At 47.1% G+C, this 27,701-nt stretch overlaps 1 protein-coding gene across 1 annotated transcript in view; it reads right to left on the reverse strand.

Annotated features, from left to right (window-relative positions):
- Positions 1-27,701, reverse strand: part of VWA3A (von Willebrand factor A domain containing 3A) — a 66,998-nt gene that overhangs the window by 17,414 nt on the left and 21,883 nt on the right. The window contains 16 exon segments of the mRNA XM_047712875.1: positions 369-394; positions 397-438; positions 3,958-4,165; positions 4,596-4,740; positions 5,221-5,295; positions 11,092-11,211; positions 12,922-13,016; positions 13,440-13,520; positions 14,652-14,755; positions 14,866-15,001; positions 18,134-18,259; positions 20,668-20,733; positions 20,968-21,076; positions 21,386-21,511; positions 24,402-24,508; positions 25,904-26,002. Coding sequence (XP_047568831.1) covers positions 369-394; positions 397-438; positions 3,958-4,165; positions 4,596-4,740; positions 5,221-5,295; positions 11,092-11,211; positions 12,922-13,016; positions 13,440-13,520; positions 14,652-14,755; positions 14,866-15,001; positions 18,134-18,259; positions 20,668-20,733; positions 20,968-21,076; positions 21,386-21,511; positions 24,402-24,508; positions 25,904-26,002 — 1,665 coding nt within the window.

The raw sequence follows: 27,701 nt of genomic DNA on the forward strand, positions 1-27,701 counted from the left end.
CACCACCCTCTCCCTAACCCCCTCCCCACGGCCACCCTCAGTTTGTTTTGTGACATTAAGAGTCTCTTATGGTTTGTCTCCCTCCCGATCCCATCTTGTTTCATTTATTCTTTTCCTACCCCCAAACCCAGGGCAATTTTTTAAAACACCAGCCAGCACTAGAAGCTTGAAAGGGGTAGGGAGGGATTCTCCCCAGAGCCCTCAGAGGGAGCACGGCCTCTCTGACACCTTGAGTTTAGACTTCTGGTGTCCGAAACTGAGAGGATAGATCTCTCTTGCTGTAAGCCGCCTAGTTTGTGGTCCTTTATATGGCAGCCCCAAGACACTACTAGAGAAGGGCAGTCATTTGCCCCACATCTAAGGCCTACCTTTTGGGAGTAATTGAGAGCCTTTCCATCTCAGACATGATGGCGTTGATGTCATCGCTTTCGTAAATACCTAGACACAAGCACACCGTAAGCCTGGAGAAGGCGTGTAGATCCCGGCAAGCGTCCACATCTGTACACAGCCGGGTTGTGTGGAGGTGACCTGAGCTGATCAGCCCCACCTCCACACCATCCAGCAGTGGAGGGGATCGGCAGGTACAGCGCGGCTCCCAGCAGTGGCACTGGATCAGCCAACCTCTCACCCAGAGGAAGGATGAATTCAGAGCTATTCCAGTGAATAAAAATACCCACCTTTGTATTATTTGAAGTATCTAGTGTCTGTAGGGAATACTGTCTTCTTATTTGAGAGGGACTGGACTGCAATGACTAAGAAGACAGCTTCTGAAGTTGGCCTGCCTGTGTTCAACTCCTGGTTCCACCTCTCACTACCTGTGTGTTTTGGGCTGTCTCAGCTTTCTCATCTGTAAAATGGGGATAATAGTAACCCATTTCATAGGGTTACCATGAGGAACAAATAACAATATATGTAACATGCTTGGAACCATGTCTGGCATGTGATAACTGTTCTAGACAGTGTGCAATTATTAGTAATAGTCACCAATGATAACTTGAATGTGTATGTCTAGCACTTTCCATGGAAGAGCTGGGTAACAGGGGCCACAGAGTTCCAGCCCCAGCTATGCCACTAATTTTATAAGCACAGGTAACTCATGTCCCTGGAGTCATTTCTTAATCAGAGAGGGTGGAATGTACCAATGCGTCCTGAACCTCAGTCTCTGCTGTATCCCAACAACGTGGGGGAACTTCACCATTTCCCCTTACCTGCATACCACCTAAACCATTACCTCCTTTATATATATTTTACCAAGTTACTTAAAAGCATATGTATTATTGACGTATGTTAGTTTCATGGTACAACATAATGACTGGACTTTTGCGTATACTGTGAAATGATCACTATAATGTCTATCTAACATTTTTTAAGACTTTTTTTTAAGATTTTTAATTTATTTATTCGACAGGTCACACGTAGGCAGAGAGGCAGGCAGAGAGAGAGGGGGAAGCAGGCTTCCCACCAAGCAGAGAGCCCGACTCGGGGCTTGATCCCAGGACCCTGGGATCATGACCTGAGCTGAAGGCAGAGGCTTAACCCACTGAGCCACCCAGGCACCCCTAAGCATCTGATTCTTGATTTAAGTTCAGGTCTTGACCTCAGGGTCATGAGTTCAAGCCTTGCATTGGGCTCTACTCTGGGCATGAGCCTACTTAAAATAAATAAATAAATAAATAAATAAATAAATAAATAAATAAAAATTTGTAAAAATAATAAATATATTTTAAAAAGAAAAAAAATTCATGTCACTTCTGACAGTAGAGAGTTAGTGCCTTTTTAAAAAATTTTTATTTATTTTTAAGTAGGCTCTAGGTCCAATGTGGGGCTTGAACTCATGACCCTAAAATCAAGGGTCACACGCTCTACTGAGTCAGGCAGGCCCCCCCCATAAAGTTAACCCTTTTTTAAAAAAAGATATATTTATTATTTGAGAGGAGAAAGAGAGAGAGAGTGTGTGAGGGGAGGTGGAAGAGGGGCAGAGGGAGAGAGAGAATCCTGAGATCATGACCTGAGCTGAAACCAAGAGTCAGTTGCATAACTGACTGAGACACCCAGGTGCCCCAAAGTTAGCACTTTTTAATGAAATGTTAAAATAAGCAAATAGCTACTTAGGGGAGGAAAAAAAAAAAACCAACAAACTTTTTCTCTATTCTCTTAGATTTCTCCAGCTGGGCGAATAAGACTGACAAAGACAGATTAACAAGGGAAAAACAGAATATCTTAACATGGGCAGCATGCACACAGGCAGGAGAAACTCAGTAATTCAGAGGGTGTGATTGGAAGTTGGGGCCTATATGGTGTCTTAACCAAGGAAAGCTTGGGGCACCAGGGTGGCTCAGTCAGTTAGGTATCTGCATTCAGCTCAGGGTCCTGGGATCAAGTCCTGCATCAGGCTCCCTGAGTGCTCAGTGGAGAGTCTGCTTCTCCCTCTACCCTTTCCCCCTTATCGTGATCTCTCTCACTCTCAAATAAATAAAATCCTAAAAAAAAAAAAAAGACAACAACCAGGGGAACCTGGGTGGTTCAGTGGGTTAAAACCTCTGCCTTCGGCTCGGGTCATGAAACCAGGGTCCTGGGATTGAGCCCTGCATCGGGCTCTCCACTCAGCGGGGAGCCTGCTTCCCCCCCCCTTTGCCTCCCTCTCTGCCTATTTGTGATCTAAATCAATAAATAATCGTAAAAAAAAAAAAAAACAAAACCAAAAACAAAAACCAGGACAGCTCCTTGTAGGGAAGTAACAGGACAAAGGGAAGGGGGTTAGGCTCTTAGGGGCAGCCGACTATGGGAAGGCAAATATAGGGAGGGAACTGAGGGATGATGGACCTTGTTTTAGTAACGTTTGTGGTCTCCAGTGCTTCTCCTCCTCCTCCTGAGAGAAGGAGACGCCTAAGATGGAAATTTATGTCTGCTTTTAGGCAGATGCAGGTGGAAGGAGGGAGGAGAACTGCTTTCTCAGTTTTCAGCTCAAACTAATCCTTCTGGCACAGTGGCGTATTTTGGGGGTGGCATGTTCTGGTTCCCCACACTATCGCAATAAAAGAAATTGTTGCTCTGTGTTCTACGTTCACCTGTCTTGCCAACCTCCTGCTGTTACCATATCACCTTTTGGGAAGCGCTAAATTAAGGCACACTTAGGCCCCTCCAGCTGTGACATTCTAAAATATTTTTAAGTCAGGGCACCTGTCCATAGGGCGAGCTACCCTTGATCTCAGGGTTGTGAGTTCAATCCCCACATTGGGCATAGAGCTTACTTAAAAAATAAATAAATAAATAGGGGCACCTGGGTGGCCCAGTGGGTTAAAACCTCTACCTCCAGCTCAGGTCATGGTCCCAGGGTCCTGGGATCGGGCTCTCTGCTCAGCAGGGAGCCTGCTTCCTCCTCTCTCTCTGCCTGTCTCTTGCCTACTTGTGATCTCTGTCAAATAAATAAATAAATCTTAAATAAATAAATAAATAAAGTAGGTTTACTTTTTTTTCTTTTTTACTTTAAAAAATTGTGGTAAAATATTCTAACCTAAAATGTATCGTTTGAACACCCCCCCCTTTTTTTTGAAGATTTATTTATTATTTTAGAGAGAAAGAGAGAGAGAGCACAAGCAGGAGGGGCAGAGGGGGAGGGAGAGAGAATCTCACGCTGAGCCTGTGCTAAGTGTGGAGCCAAGGCGGGGCTCGATCTCACAATCCTGAGATCAGGACTTGAGCAGGAACCTAGAGTGAGATGTTTAACCAATGGTGCCACCCAGGCGGCCCCCATTTGAACCATGTTTGAAGTGTGCAATTCAGTGCCATTAAGTATGGTCACATCATTGTGTGGCCCTCAGCACCACCCGTCTCCAGAATAGGAACTCTGGAGATTTCCGTGTGGGGTTTTTCCCATGCCCCTCGTCTGGAACCATCCACAGCCCAGGGAACTATGTTGGTACCTTTTGGAAGGATGGAGGTCGGGGGCCTCCCTACCCTCACGCAACCTGTGGTCTCCAAACCAGTGGAAGCGCCCAGCAGTAGCCTGGGTGACCTCCCGGTAGGCGGCGGCTGTGTCAGTGCGGCTGGCATAGTGGGCCGGTGGCGTGAGGTCCATCTGAGGCTCGCCCACGTAGAAGAGACACACGTTCAGCTGGAGGTCACAGCCCCCACAGGCCTCAGCCATGTAGGCGCTGAGCAGGGGCTGTGGGGGGAGAGAGGGCAGGAGGGCCCCCGTGGCTGAGGGCTCCTGGAGGGGCTGCTCTCAGGTCCGCGGAGCCTAATCCTCTTTCCTCGGGTCCCGTGGGCTGCCTCGTCTAATATGTGGCACCGAGGAAAGAAAGGTATCTGGGGTTGGACCACAGTTTCTCTCTCTTAATAGGGCATGGCTGGGGAGCGGACCCAAGAGCCTGCCAGAAGCATGGACATCTCCCAGGAGCTTTCGAGGAAGGCAGACTCTCAAGTCCCAGGCCAGGCCTTCCAGAATGCGATCTGCATCTTAATAACACCCCCAGGTAGCTCTTCTGCACATTGACGTCTAGTTTGGAGAATCAGGCTGGAGAAATCTATTGCTAGGCATCCACCGAGGGGAAGATTCGGGGTCGCAAAGGATGCCCAGGACAAGGCCTACTCACCATGTCCTGGTCAGGGATGCCCCCCGTGAAGAGGTAGATGCCCTGGGACTGATACTTGTCTTTGTCCTTGAAGTCCACTTCCACAGCCTTCCGCAGGGCGCTGAGGACATTACGGCTTCCCTGACACCGCAGGCTCAGTGCCCACCTAGGGGGCAAGACGGGCCAGCTGAGGGAGGCCAACTGAGGGGGGGCCACTGAGGGGGGCCAACTGAGGGGGGGCCAGCTGAGGGGGGCCAGCTGGAGAAGGCCAGCTGAGGAGGCCAACTAAGGGGGGCCAGCTGAGGGGGGCCAGCTGAGGAGGCCAACTGAGGGGGGCCAGCTGAGGGGGGCCAGCTGAGGAGGCCAGCTGAGGGAGGCCAGCTGAGGAGGCCAACTGAGGGGGGCCAGCTGAGGAGGCCAGCTGAGGGAGGCCAGCTGAGGGGGGCCAGCTGAGGGGGACCAGCTGAAGGAGGCCAAATGAGGGGGGCCAGCTGAGGGGGACCAGCTGAGGGGGGCCAGCTGAGGGAGGCCAGCCCGAGGCCCCAGAGGGGGAGGGTGGGGATTCTGCCAGAGAGAGGGACAGAGCAAATGGCACCACAGAGGCTCCCCTCAGACACAGCAGGAGCAGTCTCGGATGGTCACCTACCGCCAGGCGCTTTGTAGGTTTTCGTGGCTCACGGCAACCATCTCAGGCCTCCAGCTTTCAATTGTACTTCCAAATCTTGGGAGGGAAGAAAAGAGAATGTGTTCTTAAGCAAGAGATATATCTGTGCTACACCCCAGGTCTTTGGGATCCCCATGCTTTTAGGGGGACAAAATTCTGATTATACCCCCAAAATGTTAGGATGTCACTGGCCTGGACCAGCCACAAGATTTCCTTGCTAGTCACATATGTGACAAATGTGTCACGGTACATTTGCAGTGCGAGCAGAGCTGGGGGTCTCAAGACTCAGAGCCAGGAACAGCTCTGGCCAGATTTCTGACTTCCCCACCCCTCAAAGGAGGGAGTCATTGGCCCATTTTAAATTCCCCTAGACCTGATTCAGCTGCACAACTCAGTTTTTTTACTCTGTCTGTACTATAGTTTTTGTTTGTTTGTTTTTAAGACTTTACATATTTATTTGAGAGCAAGCACGCACACAAGCCAGGGAAGGCAAAGAGAACAGGGAGAGGGGAGAAGCAGATCACTGTTGAGCAGGAGCCCGACAGGGGGCTCGATCCCAGGACCCTGAGATCACGACCTGAGCTAAAGTTAGATGCTTAACTGACTGAGCCACCTAGGTGCCCCTATAGTTTTTAATTAATTAAAAAACAAAAACCGGGGCTCCTGGGTGGCTCAGTGGGTTAAGGCCCCTGCCTTTGGCTCGGGTCATGATCCCAGGATCCTGGGATCGAGGCCCACGTCGGGCTCTCTGCTCAGCAGGAAGCCTGCTTCCCCCTCTCTCTCTGCTTGCCTCTCTGCCTACTTGTGGTCTCTGTCTGTCAAATAAATAAATCTTTAAAAACAAAAACAAAAACAAAAAACCCCGCATCATCTCATTTCCCTATGAGGTAGAATTTAAATCCTTGAAAAGAGGACTGATCCTCTTTATCAAAGAAAGGGTGTCCCCCCTCTCTGGCTCAAGATGAATTCGTCCACCTGGCCTTCTGAGACTCTGCCCACAGATACCTCCTTCCTCCCACTCACCCCCTACTTCTCTCTACTCCCCTCTGCCCCACTGTCTCTGCACATGTTTAAGTCTGTCCATTCTTAAAAATAACTTCCTCTTTCTTCCAGGGTCCACTCCATTAGCCACTTCTCTTTCCCGTGTCCAGACCAGCTCCCTGGAAAAACAATGTCCCACCACCTCCTCAGCTTCTCCTTCCTCTGAAACCCACGGCAGTCAAGTATCTGGTAGGTTCTCTGGCAAATATTAACAATGACCTCCTTCCCCCTCTCATGAAAATATCTATCGTGGTTGGATAATAAATCTTCTACTACAGTTTGATAAAAATTCTAACAACATCTGGAGGGTAAAAATTCCTCCAATTTTATTCCCCAGAAAAGGTTCTGTTAACTTTATATTCTTTTGGATTAAAAAAAAAATAGAAAGTGTAGGGGCACCTGGGCCGTTGGTAGAGCATCACATTATCACCAGCACTGGGCAGTGTTGTTATTTTGAAAATTTTAAATATTCGGTTGCCAAACCGAATTGCAAAAAAAAAATTGTATTTCATTGTTTTGTTATCAGTGAACTCTACTGCTAAATTCAGTGGATTCCTTTGTTCGTCCCCTTCTGCTTTGCTTCTGCAGGATCAGACTCTGTTGCTCTCTGAGCTGTGGCTTCTTGAACCATCCTCTCCTCGTTTTCCTCCCCCTCTCTGGCTGCTCCGCTCTCCTGTTCCTTTGGTGTTTCTCTTCCTCTGCCCACCCTCCAGACATCAGAGCCTTGCCAGTTCTGCCTTCGGATGTTTTCTCCTCCCTTCCCGTCTCCACAGGTACACTTCACGCCCTTCTCAACCACATAACCAGAATGTCGGTAGGCTCCGAAACTGGTATGTCCTGACAGGAATTCCTCACTGGGCTCCCTACGGTTCTAGAAACTCCTCTTGAAAATCTCCAGTTCTACAGGATTAAAATCAACTTCTTCCAAGATCTGTTCCCTCTGGGACATCTTCTCTTCACTGTTCTCACATCCTACAGCCAAATGGTAACTCGTGTTGTGGATTCTAGCTCTCCTACACCTCTCCCGTGCATCCCTTCTTCCATCTCCATGGCTGCTCAAGCCTATTCCCTGCTAGTGCAGACCACTGAGCGGTCCCAATGACCTCCATCCCTCCAGGGTCACCCCCTTCAATATATCCTTCATGCCGTGACTACGCATTCAAGATCTGATCATGTTATTGCAGTGCTTCAAATCCTCTGATGCCTATATGTCCTATAGCATAAAAGCTCACATCCTATACATATAAACCCTCCATCATCTGTTTTATTTTGACATGTACCATCTCTCTTTCTCACTTATTGAACTCCCTGATGGTCCCCCAAAGTTCCAGAGTCTGTGTCCCATAGCTCCAACACTTCTGTGCCCCCTGTTGCTTCCTTTACCTAAAATGCCTTTCCTGGGTGCCTTGGTGGCTCAGTGGGTTAGGCCTCCACCTTTGGCTCAGGTCATGATCTCGGGGTCCTGGGATCGAGCTCCGCATCGGGCTTTCTGCTTGGCGGGGGGGGCCTGCACCCCCCCCCAACCGCCTGCCTCTCTGTCTACTTGTGATCTCTCTCTCTGTGTCTAATAAACAAATAAAATCTTTAAAAAAAAGTTTAAAAAATAAATAAAATGCCTTTCCTCCCCACTGCCTCCATCATTCCCATGAGCTAGGTAAACATCTACTCATTTGGCAAGACTCAGTGAAAGGATCACCTCCTCTGTGAAGAGTTTTTCTTTTCTTTAAGATTTTATTTACTTATTTGAGAAAGAGAGAGTGAGCAAGCATGGGTCAGTGGGAGAGGGTCAGAGGGAAACAACAGAGGGAGAGAGAGAATCTTAAGTAAGCTCCACACCCAGCATGGAGCCCAAGGCAGGGCTCTATCTCACGGCCCTGAGATCATGACCTTAGCCAAAACTAAGAGTCAGATGCCTAACCCGCTGAGCCACCTGGGTGTCTCTGTGAAGACTTTCTGACCTCCCTGTGCTCAGGCAGGATAGTCTGATCTTGCCTTCTGCCTATTTCTGCAGAAAGCAGTTAATAACCCTTATTTCTTAAGTGCTTGTCTCCCTCTAGTAGGCCCTACGCTCCTTGAGGACAGGTACTGTGCATACTCACTTCTGTATCCCCAGTGCAGTGATTGGTACATGGCAGGTTTCGATAAAAGTTCACTGAATGAATTAATGGATGGGCAAATGAATGAAACTTTGCCAAAAATATTTCTCTAAGCATTGTTTTTTCTGTAGAATGTGTCAGAAAAAGATGAGACTCTGGTACAGAATAATATTTAATATTAACTGCTAACTTAATAGTTTTAAAATACTCCCTATTGATATGAAGCAGTCTAAAAATGTATAGTCTGGGGTGGCCCAGTTGGTGGAGTGTCTGACTCTCGGCTTCAGCTCAGGTCATGATCTTGGGGTCATGAGGTCGAGCCCCATGTCGGGCTCTGTGCGCAGTGGGGAGTCTGCTTGAGATTCTTTCTCCCTCTCCTTTCATCCCTCCCCACACTCATACTCTCTCTAAAATAAATAAATAAATGTTTTGGTTTTTTTTTTTTTGACAGAGAGAGAGAGATCACAAGTAGGCAGAGAGGCAGGCAGAGAGAGGAGGAAGCAGGCTCCCTGCTGAGCAGAGAGCCCGATGCGGGGCTCGATCCCAGAACCCTGAGATCATGACCTGAGCCGAAGGCAGAGGCTCAACCCACTGAGCCACCCAGGTGCCCCAATAAATGTTTGTTTTTTTTTTTAAGTTTTTATTTATTTATTTGAGAGAGCGAGCAAGAGCACAGCACAGCACAATCTGGGAAGAGAGACAGAGGGAGAGGGAGAGGAAGAAGCAAGTCCCCCACTGAGCAGGGAGCCCAACGTGGAGCTTGATTCCAGGACCCTGGGATCACGACCTGAGCCTAAGGCAGACACTCAACCGACTGAGCTACAAATAAATAAATAAATCTTTTTTATAGATGCCCCAAATAAATAAATATTATAAGTGGGTTCCTTTTCTTTCGTCCCTAATTTTGGAAAAGGCATGCCATTAGAATATATAAAACTATATATATTTAAATTATAGGCAACTATATATAAGTTATATATAACTATATATAGTACAAGATTTAAATATATGATATATAATTATATATAATTTAAATATATACTTACATAATTTTTTTTATTTTTCCACAAAATTTATTTAAAATCTGGTAAAAAAGAACTAAGAAAACCATAGGTGTGTTGCACAGGAATCAGTAATACATTTTATATAAAATTCTAGCAAACAAAATTCAGCAATCATAATTCCATTATTGACAGATTATTACTGGCTAAATATCACCAAGATCTGAGGTGATAATGCAAGAGGGTTGTGATCACCAATGCCTCACAGAAATCATGAAGATATGGATTAGATATATTATGATACATTCTTTTTTTTTTTTTTTAAGATTTTATTTATTTATTTGACAGAGAGAAATCACAAGTAGGCAGAGAGGCAGGCAGAGAGAGAGAGGAGGAAGCAGGCTCCCTGCTGAGCAGAAAGCCCGATGCGGGGCTTGAACCCAGGACCTGGGATCATGACCTGAGCCGAAGGCAGCGGCTTAACCCACTGAGCCACCCAGGCGCCCCATTATGATACATTCTTATTATAGATATGTGTGGGTATATATACATACACAAACACACACATATATACATTATTTAATTAAGATTTTATTTTTAAGTAATATCTACATCCAGTGTGGGGCTTGAACTCACAACCCCAAGATCCAGAGTTGCATGCTCCCCTGACTGAGCCACCCAGGTGCCCCTGTTAGATATGATTTTTAAAATATATATTCTATATGCAACGTTTTTATTTTAAACATATGTACCAAATTATTTATATGTAAAATATATACTTTATTATTATTTTTTTTTTAAAGATTTTATTTATTTATTTGACAGAGAGAGACCACAAGCAGGCAGAGAGGCAGGCAGAGAGAGAGGAGGAAGCAGGCTCCCGCGGAGCAGAGAGCCCGATGCGGGGCTCGATCCCAGGATTCTGAGATCATGACCTGAGCCGAAGGCAGCGGCTTAACCCGCTGAGCCACCCAGGCGCCCCAAAATATATACTTTAAATACATATAACTTATATGTATTTTATAGTAAAACATAACTTAAATATATCTAGTTATATATATAAATCCATATAATTGCATTTGGAATTGGAATCTTTTTTTTTTAAGATTTTATTTATTTATTTGATAGAGATCACAAGCAGGCAGAGAGGCAGGCAGCGGGGGGGGGGGGGGGTGCGAATCAGGCTCCCCGCTGAGTAGAGAGCCCGATGATGTGGGGCTCAATCCCAGGACCCTGGGATCATGACCTGAGCCGAAGGCAGAGGCTTTAACCCACTGAGCCACCCAGGCGCCCCTGGAATTGGAATCTTCAATGCTCGACATACTGCAGCTTGCTAGTCAGTCCTGACCCGGGACCTAACACTGGGGCATACCCAGGGGCCCTTCTTTTGCTCTTTTGTGTTTATCAGCTCAGAATCCAAATGGGGCAATGGGCTGAGTTACTTTATCTTGGCTGATCGAGCAGTGTGTTTGGGGACCACTTATCACCTTCGCCCCAGTGGGACTGTCCTGCAGCCATTTAATTATTTAATACCCCCAAACGAGATGACTCAAGTCAGATAAGCTGATGGCCATCCTGGGATGCTGGGTGCTGGTGAGACGTCATCTAGCTACCCGCCAGAAACCTCCGCCCTGCGATGGCACGATGGCAGGGAGCACACGCGACCCCTGCCCCCAGCACCCCCTCCCTCCGGGAGCGAGGAGCGAGGAGCTTACGCGATGATGTTGAAGCAGTCTTTGTTGGACAACTGCTCCTCCAGCAGAAGCCGCAGGGAGTGCTGGATATGAATAATGTACATGGAATTGGTCACAGAGATATCCAGCAGTATAACCACCCTGAAAAGAAACACAAGCTTTATGAGGAGAACCGAATCTCTCAGATAATGTTTGTTTTGTTCCATTTTACTATTTAAAGTTCTTTCCAGGGGAGTTTTCACATGCCAGACTCAACAGCTGGCCAAAATCTTCTCTGTGATGTGAGGTCAAGGGGAATGGGTTTACAACGGTAGACGAAGGGGGTCGTGGAAGCTTCTCTCCCCAGGGGCTTCCAGTGTGGAGTAAAGTCGCATGGCGGAGACGGTTTAAGGGCCAGGGGCCTGCCTAGAATGATTTTCACACACATACCCTGTTTTAAAGCACCAGCATTCACTATTATCATAGGCTGGGGGCTCAGGAGGGGAAACAGAAACAAGGTAAGGAAATGAGATGGGGAATTTGGTGTATCTGGGCCTCTGGGGAAAGAAATGTATCTTTTCGTTTCTTCTCTCTCTTTTAAAATCCCTAGTCCCATCTGGCCTTCTTTCCTACTTCAAATCAATTCCCAGCTCCACCCTCCACTCTCATTTTGAGACAGCAAGTATGGTTCCATTTATTTAATTTTTTTTTTTTTTTAAGCGTATGTGCTGCCAAAGTGAGCACAAGACAGCAATTATCAATGGCAGAAGAAAATCTACTGGATGTAGAGTCAGAAGATCTTGGTTCAGGTCCCACTTCCTGTGTGACTTAGGCAAGTCACAAAACCTCTCTGGTCCTTGGCCTATTCAACTATGAACTGTTGAGAATTAAATGGTAGAATAATATGGTGCTTTGTTTGTGGTAATGCATCCAATAAGGTATGGAATGGTCAGGATGCTATGAACGGTTTCAGGTCTTTCTCCCTGCTCAGGATCCAGCACGTCCCCTCACAACAGCACCCTGATTTCCCTTTGAAAAACTCCTCTGCCTCTGTCAGTCCTTTTGATTTGGGTGGAACAGACCCACACCAAGCTTGAAGGGTGGGCATTTGACATTAGGCAATTAGAACATCCTACCTTCCAGACCAGCAGAGAATAGCTCCTGGACGGGTCCTGCCCCAAGCCCTAGGAGAGCTAACCTGGTAGAAGGTAAGTACGGAGCTCAGGTGGCTATCCTGCTATGAGGAAGGGAAAGCCTGCCTGACAACAGAGCCAACAGTGAAGGAGGCGGAGCTGAGAGATGGAGATACATTGTTGATATGCACAAACCCCTGGATGGAGCCGTGACTGAAGACAGCGATCAAATCTATTTGAGGGGGCGCCTGGGTGGCTCAGTGGGTTAAGCCGCTGCCTTCGGCTCAGGTCATGATCTCAGGGTCCTGGGATCGAGCCCCGCATCGGGCTCTCTGCTCAGCAGGGAGCCTCCTTCCTCCCCTCTCTCTCTGCCTGCCTCTCTGCCTGCTTGTGATCTCTCTCTGTCAAATAAATAAATAAAATCTTAAAAAAAAATCTATTTGAGAATTTTCAGTTACCTTCAACCAGACCTCCCTGTTTTGTTTAAGCCAATTGGCATTTAGTTTCGGTTGCTTTTTAACTGAAAGAATCCTGAGTAACACAATGATGACAGTATTGATATTGATGATGGTAGTGGTGACTTTTTCCTCAAGGGTTCTACTGAGTGATCGTTGATCCTTAATCTAAGGGATGATTTCTGATGTTACTAAGAGGGAATTCATGAGTTGGATAAGTGCTTATGTCACACATGGGACTCACAAAGGACAAGAACACAAGAACACTACTTGAGAGAAGGTACCTTTTTTCGCAGACGGTGCCCCAGATTCTTCGGCTGGCCAGGGAGAGCCACTCAATCCGTCTCTCATATGTCCGAAGAGCTCTGCTGAGCTGTTTCTGCAACAGAAACATGGGCCACACAGAGTGAGCAATGGGCCAAAGAGGATGGCCGGTTAAGGGGTCTGTGGGGGAAGGTTGGCTTCTGAGGATGGGACCATGGGTATCCAGGCAATATAAACATTCCACCGAATCCTGGGTGAATCTGTTACAAGACCAGAAGACAACAGTCCACATATTTCATTGCCTGGAATGGGAGAGGAAGTAGATCTTGCCCCCAAAAGATTAGAGACTTCTGTTTGTTTGACAGGTCCCTGCCTGGGGAGCAGGTGGAGAAAGTTCCAGAGGCACCTGGAGGCAGAGCACAGTCTGTTTATAAGAGGGAGTTTGGTCAATGGCTTGCTGTCTCCACATTCCATGGCACCTTCCACCTGTCCCCTCTTCCCAAACCCCATGCACTGACCAACTGGACCCATTACTAACCTGGTACTCATAGAGGAAGGGTGGGTCCACGTGAACATTCTTCACTGTCCCGTCATGCCATTCAAATTGTACCATTGCCTTCTGCACTCAGGTGTGGCCAGAATGGGCAACAGGTAAACAGAGCACATACAGGAAAGGATTATACATTTAATTTGGGCACTGGGCTCTCAAAATCAGATGTGTGAGGGAAATGGGCTTCAAGCATATCTGACGTCAGGTTATGCCTCCCTGGTCACGGCAGCAGAAGGCCTTGAGGACCATGGTCCCAGAATGCACCATTCCTGACAGCAAGCCAGACTGCCTTCTGGGGAGGGTCTTCCAAACATCAGAGTCTTGATACAAGATACAGTTGGTTTTGGAGTAGCAGAGTCGGGAGACCTTCAAACATACTGGCCATGGATTCTTAGGTTTGAGAACCCGGATAAACCTTCATGGACACTTGGAAAATCTAATTTTTCATCTTCTACCAAGTTGTCATATCCACCCACTGAGTCACTCATCAGTCTGCTGCTACTATTATCCATCCCTGTTCTCTTTGGTTCTTCCATCTTTCCATTGAGCTCTCTCTTCACCTATTATGCCCACCTTCCATTTCTCCATCCTTCCATCCTTTTCTATTCTATTCTGTCATTGATCCTTCCATTTTTTTTCCCTCTCCATAGTTCCATATGTTTATGTTTATGTTTCTGTCTTTCCTTCCACCCAGTCAGCTGTCTGGGAAACATTCATTGACTGCTTGCTTGTACTAGGTACTAGGGATACAAGGTTGGAGAAGACAGTTTGTTCTTTTAAAGGCTCCTACTCTAGTGGGGGTTTAGACATGCAATAAGTACACACGTTAACACATTATAGGAGCTAGGACAGAAGTCTGTACCAGGTGCACTGAGGACACAAGGGGATTGAGTGTGTTCAAAGTGCATGGAGGAAAACCTTCAAGGAGGAGGTGACTTGCTCCCTTATCCCTGATTGCTCCCTCTTGCCCCATCTTCCAGAGTTCGGTTTCAATCTTTGCAAAACAGCCGTTAGAGTAGATGTGATGAGAGTTCTAGAAAGTTCTAGAAAGTTCTGGAAAGCCTGCATCCCAATCCAAGCCCTCAGACCCAGGCTCCTCGTGCTCTGACTTATGACTCTCCTTTCCTTAATATTTAAGAAGGGAAAGGTCACAGAGGAGCCCCCTGAAGAAGACCAGAAAGAACTCTGAATTTGAGTTACCTCATGGATAGTTGAAGAGACAGTTTTCTGGAGAATGGGTACAAATTCCTCCACAGGAGAGAATGCATTGGGTGCCAGAACCTGATAAAGGCTTAGCTTTTTGGCTGTAAAAATAAACAGTGGGGGTTTGAGATACAGCTCTTAAAGCCCCAGAGGGGTTATGCCTTTTCATCAGTCACCTGAGTCCTGGGTTCTGCCCTCTTTGGGGACTTACCTTTTAGGCCATTGATCTTTAGCCATTCTGCAGAAGTCTTGTCCAAGTTTGGGAACTCAATTGTGAGGGGACCCTCATGCTTTGGGGGTTTAGGCAAGAGACCTGTGAGTGGCCCTTTTGCAATCTCTGTGGAAATCTAAATTAAATTTAAAAGCCCTTATTACAAAATCGTATTTTAGAGTTGAGAAGTCCTTAGTCTCCCCAGCCCACCCAGTTCCCCTAAATGGAACATCCGAAAACATGACCTGGTAAATTAAAGGCAATTCTGCTGTCCCCTCCCACCATCCCCATCCCCTTTCCTGGAGGTTGTTGATATTTCCAGGGTAAGAAGGAGATGTCCCCAGCAACTTGCTTCCTCTTTGATTTGTCCATCCTCCTGCCCCTTCCCCACCCTTACCCTCAAGATCAGCACTTTGGGCTCCAAGATGGTGGTGGCCTCTCCATGAACTCCTAACACAAGGCTTCAAAGTAAAAAGTAACTCCTACACCAGATCATTTCAGGAGCCTTGGTCTAGCCCAGCCTTCCCTCACCCACATTTACAAACTGAAAGCCTGAGGTTCTGAGATGTTAAATCGTAACTCACGTTTAAATAAGACATAGAACAGCAATTCCCAAATTTTAGATATTTGAGTACCTCCTTCATGAATATTTCTAAATCTGAGTACCACTGTACTATTATTTAGAATTTTTAAAAATATTTTATTTTTGTTTTTAAAGATTTTATTTATTTATTTGAGAGAGAGAGAGAGAAAGAATGGGGGGAGAAGCAGAGGGAGGGGGAGAAGCAGACTCTGTGCTGAGTAGGAAACTCAATGCAGGGCCCGATCCCATGACCCTAAGATCATGATATGAAACAAAATTCAGAACCAGGGGCGCCTGGGGGGCTCAGTGGGTTAAGCCTCTGCCTTCGGCTCATGTCATGATCTCAGGGTCCTGGGATCGAGCCCCGCATCGGGCTCTCTGCTCAGCAGGGAGCCTGCTTCTCCCCCCTCTCTCTGCCTGCCTCTCTGCCTACTTGTGATCTGTCTCTCTGTCAAAAAAAAAAAAAAAAAAAATCTTTAAAAAACAAGTAAATAAATAAATAAATAATCCAGAACCAGATGCTCAACTGACTGAGCCGCCCAACTGTCTGTAAAGATTTTACTTTTTTTTTTTTTAAGATTTTATTTATTTATTTGACACAGAGAGAGAGATCACAAGTAGGCAGAGAGGCAGCCAAAGAGAGGAGGAAGCAGGCTCCCTGCTGAGCAGAGAGCCTGATGCGGGGGTGTGATCCCAGGACCCTGAGATCATGACCTGAGCTGAAGGCAGAGGCTTAATCTGCTGAGCCACCCAGGCGCCCCAAAGATTTTACTTTTAAGTATTCTCTACACCTAACATGGAGCTTGAACTCAAAAATCCAAGATCTAGGGGCGCCTGGGTGGCTCAGTGGGTTAAGCTGCTGCCTTCGGCTCAGGTCGTGATCTCGGGGTCCTGGGATCGAGCCCCGCATTGGGGTCTCTGCTCGGCAGGGAGCCTGCTTCCCTCTCTCTCTCTCTCTCTCTCTCTCTGCCTGCCTCTCTGTCTACTTGTGATCTCTCTCTGTCAAATAAACAAATAAAATCTTAAAAAAAAAAAAAAAAATCCAAGATCTAGAGTTGCATGCTCCACTGACTGAGCCAGCCAGGCACACCTAGAATTTTTTAAAAAAATAAATCAAGAGGGTATGTGCTACAGTGAGTGCTGTGAAGTGTGTAAACCTGGTGATTCACAGACCTATGCCCCTGGGGCTAATAATACGTTATATGTTTATAAAAAAAATTAAAATGTTTTTTTAAAACATAATAAATAAATAAATAAATAAATAAATATTTAAAGAAATAAAATAAATAAATCAAATATGGGGCCATCTGGCTGGCTTAGTTGGTACAGCATGTGACTCTTGATCTTGGAGTTGTGAGTTCAAGGTCCACATTGGGTGTAGAGAATACGTAAAAAAAAAAACCCAAATCTTTAGGGGTGCTTAGGTGGCTCAGTCAGTAGAGCAACCAATTCTTGATTTTGGCTCAGGTCATAATTTCAGGGTCATGAGATTAAGCCCCATGTTGAGCTCTGTGCTGGGTGTGGAGCCTGCTTAAGATTCTTTCCCTTTCCTTCTGCCCCTCCCCCACTCACACACACACTCTCTCTCAAATAAACAAATATTTTAAAATAAATAAATACATAAAATAAAATAAATAATAAATAATATAAATAAAATAAATAAAAATAAATAAAATAATAAAATAAATAAAATCTTTAAAAAAATAGGGGCGCCTGTGTGAAGCCTCTGCCTTCAGCTCAGGTCATGATCTCAGGGTCCTGGGATCGGCCTGCATCGGGCTCTCTATTAAGTGGGGAGCCTCTTTCCTCCTCTCTCTCTGCTTGCCTCTGCCTACTTGTGATCTCTGTCTGTTCAATAAATAAATTAAAAAAAAAATAGACCAAATGTACAACAGTAAAGCTTAACTGTTAATTTAATTTTAAAAGCTGACTTCCTTTTTTGTACTCAAATAATTTTAGAAAGATGTATTACTACCATATGAGCTAGTTTTAACTACACATTAAAAAAAATTAATCCATGTACCACTTTGTAACTGTCATGCAAACCACGACTGATAGATGCATTGCATTGTGGGAAACTCCTGGCTGAGGTTTTGACATCAGATCGACCCCAGGTTCAATTCAAACTTCATCTGTCTCTGTCTCTGGGATCTGAGGCAAACTATTTAGTTCTCTGACTTCAGATTCCTCATCAGGAAAATAGGGGTAACAATATATCTACAGCAGACTGTTGCTGTTATGCTAAAATAAGGCATTTAAAGGATTAGGCATTGTGCCTCTTAGAATGAGCACTCAGTAAATGAGTGAGCAATTCATCGTCTTTTAAAAATATAAACAAATGAAGCACTGGGTGGCAAAGACCATCTTCAAGATGGCCCACTCTGTGGGGCTGAGGTGTTCATCCTTCTCGAAATTGAGGGGTAGGGAGGGGACAGTGGGAGGTGCGCGGGGTGGGACGAGCCTGCTGACCTTTCTCTGAAATACATTTTTCAGTCAGAAAATCCATCAGGATCCTTTGGCACAGTGGAAGGCCCAACAAGCTCAGAACTGTGGGGTACAGCAGAGGGCACGACCTTGCCTTCTCTGTCAGTGCACAGGGGCCTCAGCAGCCACACTCTCAGAGAGACGGGTGAGAAAGGAGGATCCAGTGAGGCCAGCTCCAGAATCTTCACCTACACCACCTACCTCCTTCATCATGTTGGTTAGTTCCTCACAGGGGGTCCTATGGCGCAAGGCTTGGATGTGGCCCAGGAGGCTCTGGGCTTTCTGGATTTCTGCCAGCAGCCGGTCTGTGTCCCAGCTAGTGTAGAGCTGGGGGTAGGAGGAGCAATCAGCCATTAGAGGTCACTTGGCTTCTAGCAGGAAAGGGCAAGCAGCCATGTCACTTCCTAAAGCTGAGTGGTGGATTGGTTACACCCAACTTTATAAACTAGGGTCTGTGTGCTGGATAGAGCTGCAAACTTGGTGTGTTCTATCTCTACAGTATTGCCCTGCAGTGTTATTAAATAACTAAGGGTTTTCTAACCTTAAAGATACAGAGGGGCACCTGGGTGGCTCAGTGGGTTAAGCCTCTGCCTTCGGCTCAGGTCATGATCTCAGGGTCCTGGGATCTAGTCCCGCATCCGGCTCTCTGCTTGGCAGGGAGCCTGCTTCCTCCTCTCTCTCTCTGCCTGCCTCTCTGCCTACTTGTGATCTCGCTCTGTCAAATAAATGAATAAAATCTTAAAAAAAAAAATAAAAGGACAGTTATAAGCCGTGAGGATGGGGAGAACCAGAACACTTGCCCATGGCTAGTGGGAAACAGACTGGCGGTTCCTCAAAGAATGAGACACAGAATTAGCACATAACCCAGCAGTACCCCTTGTAGGTAGATAACCCCAAAGTAATTGAAAATGGGAACTCAGATACTTGTATACTAATGTTCATAGCAGTTCACAACCACCAAAGAGTGGAGATAACCCGAGTGTCCCTCAGCAGAAGAATGGACACACAGATGGTTGTAGATCTAGAAAATAAATCAGCCATAAAAAGAATGAAGTTCTGAGACTGGCCACAACATGGATGAACCTGAAAACATGATACTAATGTAAAGACGACAGATACAAAAGGTGTATTATTCCATTTATACAAAATATCCAGAATAGGCAAATCCACTGAGACAGGAAGCAGGCTGGTGGTTTCCAGAGGGTGTGGAGGAGGGGACAGGAGGAGTAATGGGTTAATGAGTACAGGATTTTCTTTTGGGGGGGATGAACATGTTTTGGAACTGGATAAAAGTGGTGATTGCACAACATTGTGAATGGACTAAGTGCTGCTAATTGTTCACTTTAAAGTGGGTAACTTTATGTTACATGAATTTCACCTCCATTTAAAAAAAACGTAAAGAAGTCACACAGACACACAGATCCAGATCTCTGGCTCTTGGACTAGTGGAAGACCTAGTAGAATGGGAGTCACACTCCTCCAGAGCAACGAAGGGGATGGGACGGGGCTGAGCAGAGGCGTCTCTCTAGATGGGGTGAGAGCTACCTCATCCTCCACAGCCCCACCCCGCCAAATCAGCTTAAGTTTTTCACTATCCTTCTACTGTTTTCTGGGTTTTTGTTTATATTAAAATTAGACAATGAACTTTGTTGTACTCACAACTTTATAAAGAAAAAGAAATACAGAAGCCAAGAGGGCCACAGGCTTTTAGATAAAAGATTTCTCTTTTTTGATGGTATATTTATTTTAGAGAGGGAGAGTGAGAGCATGCGTGAGCAGGGGGAGGGGCAGAGGGAAAGGGAGAGGGGAAGCAGACTGCTTACCAGCAGGGAGCCCAATACCAGGCTCATCCCACGACCCTGAGGTGGTGACCTGAGCCAACACCAAGAATCAGACTCTTAACAGACTGGTGCCACCCAGGCACCCCTAAAATAAAAGATTTCCTAAATCAGCCAGTTTCATTCATTTACCGTACCTTCCTACCCCCTGAGATCTGTGGTCTCAACAGAGTCTGGGAAATGGCGTAACCAGAAGGGAAGTAACCGAGGAAAAAGTTGTCTGACCTTGGCTCCTGGTGTGAAATGCTAGACTTTGTGACACTTGACCCCTGTGAAATGCAGACATTCATTGGCTTAAGGCTATTCATGGTTACAGGCAAGACACATCCTGCGAGCTTTGGAATCTCAGTCTGCCAATGGCTCCACACACACATTTGCTGATCGTTACCTCCATCATGGACACAGGGTGTGAGATGCTATGGTTACCTGGGACAAGGACACTAATAGGTAGATGGGTACAGAATTGATGGTTCATTCAGAATTGACTGCGGCGGGTCCTCTGCAGTAGCAGGGATGTGTCTTGGAGGAAGACCAGAGGCAACTGTTTCAGACTCAGCTTTGGTGGGAGCAGAGCCGTGGGGGGCAGAGCCCATGATGATGACAGCTGGATAGAGATTCAGGATTCTACCACCGAGGTTTTAAAAGGACTCTAGGCTCACTGGTGTGCAATCCACTCATCACACATGCTCAGCAAATGATCTCCTGTGACTTCATACTGTCCCTGTTTTTCCCATATTCATCTTCACCTGATTATACTTGTGCAAACTCATTGAATATGGCAGCAAGGAGGGGAAGCAAGTACATAGTGTGGTCTGTCCTGGCCCAGGTCCTCCAGGCACAGCCTTGGAGGCAGGCAGGAAGGGAGGAGAGGGGCCGCGTGTTGGCAGAAGGGCTTACCTCTGTTTCTGGGCTATAGCAGTGGTAGTAGCCCCCAAGAGCTTCTGCAAGGTTCTTTAGGACAGCCTGTGGGGATGGTGACAGGGTCAGCATCCTCACTGGGGCAATGCCAGTACTCCCATAAGCTTCTCCTTGACTGAACCTCCCAACTGCCCAAAGGAAGAAGCAGGTACAAGGGGAGTCATGTTCTGGTCTACATCTTGGTGGTGGTGGGCAATCCATGTATGGAGCCTCCAAGATGGCCCAGCTAGATCCCTATGGCCAATCCAAGGGAAACGTTGGGGAATCCCCAGTACTTACAAGGGGGACTTGATTACTACATTTGTAGGTGATGATGTGGGTGATGAGGTCCCTTCCCATGGTAGACTGTTGGATGTAGTTAGACAGAATTTCAGAAGGCTGATCTGGGCTGGGGAGAAGACAGAAGAGGAAAAGGGGGTACCCCAGGTCAGATCACTTTGAGGACATTCCAGAGAAAATGGGAATATCTACCAAATCTAACTGACCGCCTGTGTGTCCCAGGTCACTTATGGAAGATGCGAGGTGGAGTGGACTGCAGGCCTGGTCTGACCTGGGTGCCCTGCCCAACACCTGTGGACGGACGACCTGTGAACAAACTCTTTCTCTCAAGCCTGTGTGTAGAGAGCCCTGCGTGATGGTCTTTGGTTCTCCAGCCCCCTTCATGTGGTCCGTTACCCACATAGGTAATGAGACCTACCAGCTTCTCATGATGGTCACCAGAGAATTCAGCTCCTTCAGGGTGAAGATCTTCCTCAGGGCTTGTAGCAAATTGCTGCCTCCCTCAGGCTGTAGCTTCTTCACCCAGAGTTTCACTTCCTGGAGGCTGAGGAGAAAAATACCCAACCACAGTGCTCTTCCGAGGTGCCAGGCCCAGGGCAAACATGAGCTCATTTCAGACTAACAATAATTCTTTTTTTTAAGGTTTAATTTATTTATTTGAGAAAGAGAGAGAGAGAGCATGAGCAGGGGTAGAGGGAGAGGGAGAAGCAGATTCCCCACTGAGCGGGATGCCCGATCCCAGGACCCTGAGATCATGACCTGAGCCAAAGGCAGATGCTCAACCGACTGAGCCACCCAGGTGCCCCAGACTAACAGTAATTCTTGATGGCAATCCCTTTCTTCCAATTTTATAGATGAGCAAACGGAGTTCGGACTTGCCCAAGGTGATACTGTAAGCAAATGGCCAACTCCAGGATTTCAAACCAGGCCAGACTCTAGCGACCCTACTATCAGAGGTCCTGGGCTAAGCTCCTTCTCTGCACCCCAAGCCACCAACCACTCCCCCAAATGCCGAGTTAACCCCCTGACCCCGAGAGGGCTCCTGGAGGAGGCACCTTGGCTGCGTGTCTGCCTCTCACGTGGGCCGGGATACACCCTAGAGCTAAGAGGGAAAACGACTTCACGCAGCGCTTCCTTGATGAAATACCTCCCGCACTACCAGTGAAAGAGCTCTGCTCTTTCCATTTTTCTTTCCTTCTGACAGAAAAAAATAAAAGTAAAGATAAAATAAAAATAAAATTAAAAAAAAATCTCAGCTTGTTGCCAGTAAGTCTGTCTTTCATTACTACGACCTTTCAGGCTCCCTTCCACACAAAGGGAGCGCAGATCCCAGGCCGACCCGTCATCTCCAGGCTGATAGGTTTCAAGTTGGAATTTGATATCATTGTTTTATTTGCTTTCATTGTATTTATTGTGATGGTTGCAATCTAACTACAGCAAGTGATACGGGCTTCTTGTTATGGTTCTGAGCGTATCCTTCAATTATACATGTAGAGTTGATTTTTTTTTTTTAAAGATTTTATTTGTCAGGGGGCGCCTGGGTGGCTCAGTGGGTTAAGCCGCTGCCTTCGGCTCGGGTCATGATCTCAGGGTTCTGGGATCGAGCCCCGCATCGGGCTCTCTGCTCAGCAGGGAGCCTGCTTCCTCCTCTCTCTCTGCCTGCTTGTGATCTCTCTCTCTGTTAAATAAATAAAATCTAAAAATAAATAAATAAATAAATAAAAATAGAACGTGAAAAGCTAACAGAATTTAAAAAAAAAAAAAGATTTTATTTGTCAGAGAGAGTGTGCATAAGCAGGCAGAGGCAGAGAGAAGCAGGCTCCCCACTGAGCAAGGAGCATGATGCGAGACTCAGTCCCAGGACCCTAGGATCATGACCTGAGCTAAAGGCAGCAGCTCAACCCACTGAGCCACTCAGGCATCCCTAGAGTTGATGTTTTAAAACAGTACAGGTTGCGGTGCCTGGGTGGCTCAGTCGGTTGAGTGGCTGACTCTTGATTTCAGCTCAGGTCATGGGAGCCCCAGTTCAGGCTCCATGCTCAGCAGGGAGTCTGTCTGCTTGAGGACTCTATCCCTCCCTCTGCCTCCCTACCACCACTCATGCTCACTCTCTGTCTCTAAAATAAATAAACAAATCTCAAAAAAAAAAAAAAAATAGTACATGTGGCAGAGATATGACCCAAATGACAAATGGCCTCTAGGAATGACTGAAGTGAGAAGCTCTTGCCTGTGACCTCATGGTGACTCCTAGGTCTGAACCTGGAGATTGGGGTCTAACAGGAGCAGAAACCACAGCAAAAAAACCTCGTTCCTCACCGAGGACCTGCTACCTGCCAGATCCTTATACCTCACCTCCTGTCCACAGGAGCTGAGTGATGGTTAGGTATCTCTGGCCTCACTCGGGTAAGGAGAGTTCAAGGATGGGTCAAGGCCACCCAGTAACTGTCAGAGCAGGACGCAGAGCCAGCGCTGTTGGAGCTGGGCCCTTCTCTAGCCAGAAGGGCTCCTCTTTACAGCCAGTGCTGAGCCAGGGGACCTCCATCCCAGAAATGCATACAGGGTTTTTTTCCTAGGAATCTACTCTGGGCTTTGGTAGCCAATCTGGGCTCTGCTACTCTGGGCAAGTGCCTTAACCTGAGTTCCAGTTTTTTCATAAGCAAAATGGGGAAAAGAATCCTATTACATGTGCTGGCATAAGAATTAAATAAGATAGCCCATGAAAAGTGCTTAGCGTGGCACCGAACACCTGGTAGGCAGTTAAGGATATTTTCTTCATGGAAAAGAAATTTTTAGTTACTGGAATAAGTAGAAATTGTTACACATCTTCTCTCTTTCCCCCCATAACTCCCCCCCAAACCCCCACAAACTAGAGACTTCCAAATAAAGGATAGTTAAATCATAGTACATGTATACAGTGGAATATTATACAGCCATTAACAAGGAATGAAGCAGATCTCTGTGGACTGAGGGGGAAGACATTCAAATGAAGGGCAAAGGGCAAGAGAGTGTAATGCGTTTCTGTTTCTGTCTCAGTAAAAGAGGATAAACATACCGACACACGTACATGACACACTGTGGAAGTAGGGAGAAGAAACAGATATTGAGAGGTGAGAGAGAGACTCTCCTTACTTGCACTTTCATACCATGTGGATTTTTGAAGATGCATTATTTTCAAAATAACATAACTCTCTTCGCTAGTTGGCTAGAGAAAAATGGCGCCTTGTGGTTTTCTTGTGTTTTCATTTTCGCCCTCGCAAGGGCGGCCACTTTGCTGAAGGTTACGGATCCCCATGTTTCCACTTTGTGAGCTGTCTCTTTGTACTCATGCACCTGTTGGGGTCTCAGGTCTACTGTATTCATTCAAGAAACACACCATCATGGAGGGAGGACAAAGAACAAGCGGACACCCTGGCCAAGGCTGGGAGGTCACTCACGTGGAGGAGCTGACTTCCACTGGTTCTGGCCACAGGGCGCTGGCGGAAGAGCCGAAGGACAGGACATACAGCTTCTCCTTGTGGCTCAGCTGCTCCTCAACGAGGCTCTGGCAGACAAAAGGACATATTGGTTCCCGGAGCCGTGGGCCACGTGGAGCCTGGCTTCACTCCTCACATTGGGGCTGGCTCCTGGGGACGGGGTGTCAGCCATGCTGGGACGGGGTTGCTTAGTGGCCCCAAGCCAACACTTGCTTCCTGCCCACTGAGTCTCATGGGAGTGTGCCCTGGTGGCCCATCCCAGCCCTTGTTGTGGGGGTGGGCAGGGAGCCTGTAGCCTGGCAGACAGCCCTCGGAGATCGTGTCCTTACTCCGTCCCAGTGACTGGGGACTGATGTCTTCTGGACCAGCTCCTTAGGGCTGCCACACGCTCGGGTCATTGACTAGGAGTGGGGATGATCCTCTTGGCTACTCTCTCAGTCTGTGCTGCAGTTGGACCCTTCACAGTGGCATCCAGGGAGGAGTTGGGGGCAGGGGTTTCTCTCCATAGCTAAGGAGGTGGGGATGCCACAGTGGGCACAACGCCAGCCTATGTGATGCTCTCAAGCTGCAGCCAATGACATATCCAATGTGACATAGTTCCTCCTCCTCTTCCTGACTAGGAACAACTTCATCCGTCCGTCACTAACACAGACCTTGCCCTGGCTAATATGAGACCAAGCCCACCTGGGGAATCTTCAGATCTTTAGATCTTTAGAAACTCAGCCCTGAGGACTTGTCACGAAGCACCGTTACCTGACATCTGCTGAGACCAGGAGCGGGAGGACAAGTCTGGATGACTCGCCCACGTCGAGCCCTATGAACGGTCTGAATGCTTGCATCCAGAGCTCGAGGGGTTCCCATAAGAAAAGAGCCACCCCTACATCAGTGCACAGAGGTTACAGAGGTTTTCTTTTCTGAGCACTTAATTTGCATGAATTCCTTCCATCCTATGGCAGCCCTGGCAGGTGGCCACTGTTGTCACCTGCATTTGACAAATGAGGTAACTGAGGCACAGAGAGATTAGGCAGCAGGGTCACAGCCCAGAAGTGGTAGAGGTGGCTGGGACTTGAGGCCAGTCATCTGCCTTCAGCGTTCTAGGCTTCTTTGTCGTGGACATGCCAAGGAAAACAAAACAGGCCCTGGGTCCAGAAACAGCCAGGAGGCCAGTGCCAGGCTGTGCTGGCAACAGTTCTCTTTCCAGGAGCTGGGGGCTCTTGCGGCAAAGTCTAGTTTGTAGGGACTGTTGTGGTGAGCATACTAGAAGCTCACACAGGAACTGAAAATGAACTTGACATATTTCCTTAACGGTAGGTGCTAATGAAGTGTGAACCGTTCTTTGCAAAACACCCCATTTTGCAGTTGCTAGAAACAAAGCCGGTCCACAAAGCTCACAAAGGGGAGGGTGTGTGTATATGGGGTGGGGGAGGGGGTGTTCCAGGTACTTCTCTGCCTGAGAAACTTACCAGGAAGTCCTTTTGGAACTCCTCTTTCTGAGAGCCACTGCTGACGGCTGACACATCAATGACAATACCAACTCTGGCTCCCTTGATGAGGCCAAATACCTAAAACCAAAGAGGGCAGTGGGAGCAACCAGCACAGCCCTGCGCTTCCCTTAAACCCTCTCACTGGGCAGTTCCGTGGGATGTGGAAGTTGGGACTCACCCCTAACCTCAAAAATCAGCAGAAGGCAGGCCCATTTTACAGAGGGAAAAGCAAAACCCAATGTCCTGACTTCAGTTCTGGGCATTACCTGCTCCTAAAACCTATTTTTTTTTTTTTTTAAGATTTTATGTATTTATTAGACAGAGATCACACGTAGGCAGAGAGGCAGGCGGGGGGGGGGGGGCGGGGAGGAGCAGGCTCTCTGCAGAGCAGAGAGCCCGATGTGGGGCTCCATCCGAGGACCCTGGGATCGCGACCTGAGCCAAAGGCAGAGGCTTTAACCCACTGAGCCACCCAGGTGCCCCACTAAAACCTATTCTCTACAAGTTTTTTTTTTTTTAAGATTTTATTTTATTTATTTGACAGAGAGAGATCACAAGTAGACAGAGAGGCAGGCAGAGAGAGAGAGAGAGAAGCAGGCTCCCTGTCGAGCAGAGAGCCCGATGCGGGACTCGATCCCAGGACCCTGAGATCATGACCTGAGCCGAAGGCAGCGGCTTAACCCACTGAGCCACCCAGGTGCCCCTCTTTACAAGTTTTTTTTTTTCCTTAATATTTACAGTCCACCCTTATAAAGTAAGCCACATCCATTAAAGAAAATTCAGAGACCACAGGAAAGCATCCTTCATAAGACAAAGTTCACTGTCTAATTACATCAGCTGATTTTATTCCATTTCCTCTCTCTCCTTATTTGTTTTCCACCCACTCTACCAATCAAAGGCAGATGTGTCAAGCTTGCCGGCTGCCACGGTATTTCTGTGAGTTTCTAATTCCGTGTCTAACAGCGAGCATGTTCTCCATGCCGACGCGGTCTCCCTCGGCCGAGGAATGTTCATCCTCCTACAGCTGCATCGTGAACTGGGATTTGCAGCGACGGATGGTTCTCTAGGGGCGGTGGGTTCCATCTGATGCTTTTTGCCTGAAATCCCACTTTACTGCATGCCAAAATTTCCTGCTCAATTCATTTCTTTATGCTCACAGAGGGGTATTTTATCTCTCTCACACCTCAACATTCCCTAGCTAGGCTCCCCCCACAGGGGATCTTGCCTCCAATTTCACTAAGAGAAACAAGCCAGAGCTTTGTTTTTTAAATCTTTTCAGGCAGAATCTATTAACGCCTGCCTCTTTGCCCACACACTTGGCCTTTCCCCTCTATTAACAATGTATCTATAGCAACTACCAAAGCTCTAAGGCCAACCCTTTGACTCCCATTAAGGGCTCTTCTCTTGCCAAACAGGGACTTTGCTACTGTACTCATCTCTTCTCCTGGACTGCCAGATCCTCCTTATCTACTGTGCTGTTTCCATCACCACACAAATTACAAAATACTATTGCCCATCTGAAAAAGGAAATAAACCTTTCAGGACCCCACCCCTCCCTCCTGCTCCCCGACCTCATTTCTCTGCTTCCCGTTTTACCCTACCCCTCATTTCTCTGTGAGAAAAATGAGAGTAAGGTTCTCACCTCCCTACTCCCCAAAAGCTACATTCGTCAAGGGGATCAATGACCTCTTGCCAAACCCAATGGTCAAATGTAAGTTCTCCACGTGCACTAATTCTGAGTAGTATAGGACACCCTTTGGCTGTGTCGAGGATGTAA

Source organism: Lutra lutra, chromosome 18 (genome assembly GCF_902655055.1).
Source record: "Lutra lutra chromosome 18, mLutLut1.2, whole genome shotgun sequence".
Lineage (NCBI taxonomy): Eukaryota > Metazoa > Chordata > Mammalia > Carnivora > Mustelidae > Lutra > Lutra lutra.